Source organism: Urocitellus parryii, chromosome 11 (assembly GCF_045843805.1).
Source record: "Urocitellus parryii isolate mUroPar1 chromosome 11, mUroPar1.hap1, whole genome shotgun sequence".
NCBI lineage: Eukaryota > Metazoa > Chordata > Mammalia > Rodentia > Sciuridae > Urocitellus > Urocitellus parryii.
The window spans coordinates 42,202,095-42,208,094 of record NC_135541.1 but is presented as its reverse complement, the minus strand read 5'-3'; the positions used below and the strand labels follow the sequence as shown (position 1 = coordinate 42,208,094).

General features: G+C 32.8%; 1 protein-coding gene across 1 annotated transcript in view; it reads right to left on the bottom strand.

Moving 5' to 3' along the window:
• Positions 1-5,316: 5,316 nt before the first annotated feature.
• The window catches only part of Hook1 (hook microtubule tethering protein 1), a 58,992-nt gene continuing 58,308 nt past the window's right edge, over positions 5,317-6,000 (bottom strand). Inside the window, exon 22 of the mRNA XM_026382482.2 lies at positions 5,317-5,487. Coding sequence (XP_026238267.1) covers positions 5,317-5,487 — 171 coding nt within the window. The remainder of the gene's footprint in view (positions 5,488-6,000) is intronic.

Here is a 6,000-nt window from a genome sequence, read left to right as displayed (position 1 = left end):
CTAAAATCTTGCAACAATTTGAGCATTTGTTTATAAAAATAAGAACCAACTCTCAGGAAGAACAGCTAAAGTCCTTTGAACTTGCTCTGCCCATCTCTTCTCTGCTCTGAAGTATTCCTGAAAAGCAACCAGCTTACAACTATGGCAACTGAGAATATCAACCAGAGCAGCCCCCAGAGGGAGCAAAAATGGGTTTGGAACACTGGTAAGGCCCATCCCCAGAAAATTATCCCTATTTGACCTTTCTGGCAGTTCCCTGAAAAACCCCATTCTCAAGACTCACATTTGGTCTTGACTCAAAGCTCACTGTGAGAACCATCACATAGAGTATAGGTTGAAATGAGTCACTGACAATTGTACAACATTGCAGTAACCCAAGATGGTAATACCAGTTAATACTAATAAGAGTTAAGAAGGTAAAAGAGAAGTCCACTGGTGCTTCAAAAGCTAAAACATTCCTAGAAATCTAGATGGGCCTACACACACCTAGGGAGAGACCCAAGAAGACTGTCTTTCACTCCTGGCTGACTTGAGGCCCTGGATAAGTAGGAAGTCACAGTCAGAATATAGTTGCAAATGTTAAGGGTATAACCCAGCTCACACAGAACACTTTGGAAAAGACTAACTTAACAGCTCAAGGTCTTCAAGAAAACCTCTGACCAAAATCAGCAGAACACTATGCTATCAGAGAATTCCAGTGGCTGCACATGATAAAAGGAAGTTTTGCAGAATTAATCCAAGTGAGTCTTTAAACAAAAAGCACAAATAGTCACAAAAACAAAACCTGGGTGTGTGTGTGTAGTACATACAGTCTGATTTCCACAGTTCCACGTATCATTTAAAATGCCAATTTTCAACAACAAAAAAATCTTTAATCATGCAAGTAAATAGGAAACTATGGCCTATGCATGGAATATGCAGTGTCTAGAAACTGTCCCTGAGGAAGCCCAGATACTGGATTTACTATACATAAGATTTAAATAAGTATGTTCAAAAAACTTTAGTTTCTTTAGTCATAACTAAAGAATTGAAGGTAAGCATAACAATGATTTCTCATTGAATGAAAGATTATAATGAGAGTGAGCAATTTAAAAAGCAATTAACTATAAATTCTAGAATTGAAAATATAATTGAAATTTAAAATTTACTAGAGGGGATTAGTTGTGTATCTTCAAACTGGCAAGATGATTTAGTAAACATGAAGAATGTAAATCAATGAAATTATCTACTCTATGGAGCAGAATGAAGAGAGATGATGATTAATGAGCAGAGCTTTAGAGACCTATAGGACACAGGTAAGTGTATCAACAGATGCCTAGAGGGGGACATAAGAGAAAGAAGGTATATTTCAAGAATAAATGGCCTAACACCAAGAACATGGAACACCTGTGCTTTCCTAAAACTCAATTTCACAACTCGATGTATTTGTATAAATTGGAAAATGTTAGGATGCTACGAAAAAATAACCCCAACCCTCCAAAAAAAAAATCAGCTTAAAGACTTTGAAAAGATTAAGAGACAACTAAGCTGGAAGTTCACAGCTGTCATGATTAAAATATGATTGCAGGCATCCAAGTTCCTTTTTCCTTGTTGTTCAACTATACCTAAGATTGTTTCAGGCACATGGTATTTCAGACTGGGGATTAAGGAAAGTAGCCCATTCTTTTGGTACGCACACATCAGTACTATTCACTCCATCAGTACGATTAGCCAGAATTTAGCTAAATGGTCTCACACCCAGTTAACAAGGGATTCTAAGAAGTTAAGTTTTGAGGGGTATTTTTTCTGATCCCCTGGATATTTTTCCCCATATAAAACATGGGGTTCTATTATTAAATGAAGAACTTGAAAATGAATATTAAGAGGTAAGTAGCAGTCTCTGAAATTTTATTGCCTAGAAATGTTCTGGACTACACATTATTGAAATATGTCTCCACTTGAATGGGGAATTTGGAAATATAAAAGGACACTCAAAAAATCACTTTATACGTCTTTTCATTGACAAAATTCAAAGGAAAAAGAATGCATTTTTACCAATCTTAAATATTTTAGTCCTTTATTTAAAACAGCAACTGAATGGATTTGTGCCACTAAAAGCATCAAAACTAACAGACACAGAAGCAGAAAGTTTATTTACTTAAAACATTTCACAATTATATTATTGGACAAGACCCAATATCATTTATTTAAAATAATATTCTAAATACTTACAAAAATAAATCAAATATTGCTTCTATTTTTCAAGTGTCAAAGTCTTTGCCATAGAAAATAGAAAGGGCCTTTTAAAAACTAAACATTACATTTAAGCTACCCCTGAATACTATCTTCTTTTATGGTTTGTGCTTTATAAATTTCCAGACTACTCTGCAATGTACAGGTTCACAGTAAAAACATTTGTATACAACTATATACTCACATTTTAACATAGGAATGTTTCTCATTAAATATGCACATAGAGTACTGTGGTCTAAAAGCTCCCCCACCCCAAAGAGTCAGAAGTGTCACTACACAGAAACAGGTGCGGCTGTGGAAGCATTATCTAACATTTGAATTATCACACCCATTATCAAAGATGATGACATGTGGATATGGGATACTCGGTGTAATATGTCTACATAAGACATTCTTAATCTATACTAAATTATTAGCCTCATTCATTGAAAAAATAAACTTTAAATATTTCTCAATACATTAGGTTAATCTCAGGATAAACATCACTGTCATGTGTATATTAAAAAGAGAAAAGAACATTAATCTTTGAACTAATGCTCAAAATTAAAGATCATTTTCAAATTGGTCTGTAGTTTTACTTTATAATCATTGGGACATTCAGTTCTTAAAACATAGATAAAAGCTGAATATCTCTTTCATAGTATATACATTCAAGCCTCCCTTACAACACAGATGTGTATAAATCATGGTTTGGAATGAAACATTTATAATGCTTTACCACCCACAGGGTGTCATTCTCACTACATTAACCAGATGTGAAAAAGAATCTCACTTCTGATCAGTTCCTGAATTTCTGTATGAATAATCACAATATAGAACTTTACATTAGTCTTGTTTATAAATACTTATATATCAAACATTTTAAATTCTACTTAATTATAAAAATGCTAAATCAGGAAACTTGTTTTTTTTTCTGTTAAGAAAAAAGTTTCTAGCCTACACCCTTATTCAGAAATTTCACAATTTATTTAGAAATTCCAAGTATAATAACTGAAAATTTATTAGCAATTGAACTGGAATATACTGGTCTTTTGAGATTGATGTTTTACAATATATTCCATTAAAAGTGAGCTTGAAGAGTTTGTAAAATCTCAATTACAATCAAGTAGAAACACCAAAGGGCAGATGTTTTCATGGCCAAAATATACCAAAAAGCTGTAATAATACTTAGAAAAGTTTAAATAACATGCTAAAACATTTTGAAGTCTTATTTTCTTTCACCAAAAGTCACAGGCAAGCAGACACTATAAGAATATACAAAAATGCAAACAATATAATTACACAGATAAAAAACATCAAAATCTAAGAGGTAGTCAACAGAAGTAACCTTGATAAAATAAAATGTCCAGATAGATATTCCCTAAACTCAGAGACCCAAACACAATATAAAATTTTTGTACTTTCAGTGATCAAAAAAATTACTAAGAATTTAAAACCAGTTATTTCAATGAAAATACTGCAGATGGAACAATACTCATATTTGAAAAGAAAAGCTAAGAATAAAACCTAGACCACAGATCTATAGCCTGCCAGCCAAATCTGGCTTACTTGATGCTATAAATAAACTTACTGAACTACTGCCATGCCCATTTTGTTTACATGCTGTATGGCTTCTTTTACACTAGCATAGAGTACTTGAGACAGAGAACATGTAACCTATAAAATCTGAATTATTTACTAAAAATATTTAAAATCTATCCCCTCACATAAAGCTTGCTAATCTCTGGTCTAGACATACTGTTGATATGTACTTGTTGTACCTGTTGAACAGCACTGGAAAGATTAATTACAGTTATCACAACATATGGTATGCAACTATTTCAAACACAAAACGAAAGTTACATCACAGTTCAGTTCCTTGTAACAACTGAAATAGTTCTAACATTTATTTTTATTGTTGTAGTCTATATTTGAACTACTCAATACAGAAGCTACTAGCCACGTTTGGTTGGAGATGTGCAGGTACAACCAAGCAACTAAACTAATTATTTTAATTAATTTAAATTGCCACATGGCTATCATGATGAACAACAGAAATTTAACAAAACTAATATTCCAAAGTTGTGATTTTTAAAAATGTGCTCCCCCCAAATAAAAAAGGAACATTTCTAAAAATAAGAGCTTTGGGCAAAAATGATCTGCATACCAAAAACTCAGCCCAAGACAAATTCCTTAATTAGTAAACAAAATCAAATTAATGCTACATTGTTTTATCACTGCTTCACCTCTTTCCAGAAGAGACAAAAACTATTATATTGTGATGTACTTTTTTTAAAAGCAAAAGCCAGATAATTTTATGCTTTAAAGCAATAACTGTAATTTTCATTAATTACATTAAAAAGTATGTGGCCATTTTATACAAAGTATATTTTTCAGCTTGCTTTCCATCAGAAAGGCACCTGTTACAAATGTCAGTCTACTTCCCACCCTTAGCATTTCAACCAAGCTCTCCAGAAACCCTTGTTTATTAGCTGGGACATGTGAGAATGATGACTTCTTTCACAATCTGCAAATTTTCCAATCAGTCATTTTTACTATGGCAAAGTCATTTCAATATTGAAGTTGTCCAAACATTTACTTTCCATGGGGTGACAAAACATACCCATTCAATGACAGAAGAGAGAAGTAGTAAAACCTTGGGTATATCAAGTCAAACAAATCATCCTTGTATAGTTTTCCATATGCCTATCTCATGACTATTTTTACATGGACCAAAAACATTAAACAAATATAGATGCATTTTTAAATTACATATTACTGATTACATGTTATGAATTATCAAGTTACTAATACAACTGAAACATTAAATTAAAATATACAGACAATTTGAAATTATAATACTTTTAAAAGACAAATGTTTGAGATGTGTGCTTAAATACATCTTCCAATTACTCAAATGTGCTTTCCAGAGAGATAGCTAATTCTATACTTTATTTTCAGTGTCAGCTGATAAAATTAATGTGATGCATTTTAATTCTAAAATAGCTGATTACCAAGCATCTTAACCTTCTTTTTCAATCTGGCAGTAAGCTAAAAGGTATAAAATATTTTAAGGGCACTTCTGTTTATATTTTCTTTTGCAGTTTAATCAGATGTTGTAGCAGGAACTTTAACAGAGAGATTTCTTCGGGTGTTGGTGATGTGCCGCTGCTGTGCTAAGAATGATCGTGCAGGAGTATAGACACCAGTGTCTTTGCAAGCACTACTGCCACTCACAAGCCTGGATTCCATCCCCAGTTTCTGGAATGCTAGACTCTGAACCAAAACATATAAGATTACTAAATATATACATAGCTATATCTATCCATCCATCCATCTATGTATACATCTATCTACACAAACACACACACACACACACACACACACACACACACATTTATCCTCAAAACAATCCTAGAAAGCTAAAGGTTATCTCATTTTTATAGAAGAAAATATTCAAAAGCAGATTAATCTGCACATGGTAATGCTAATAAGAAACATAAAACCCAGTTTCTCTATTTTAACCCACTAAAATTGAAATCATTAAAACAGTAGCCTAAAGCCAGGCACAGTGGAGCACACCTGTAATTTCAGCAACTCAGGAGGCTGAGGCAGAATGATCACAAGTTTGAGATCAATCATAGCAACTTAGTGAGACCCTAAGCAATTTAGTGACACTCTGTTTCAAAATAAAACAACAATAAGAAAAAAAACAACAACAAAACAAAACCCTCAGTATCTTAAAAGAACATACTGGATTTGGGCTTCATTACAACAATAGGAAAAGGT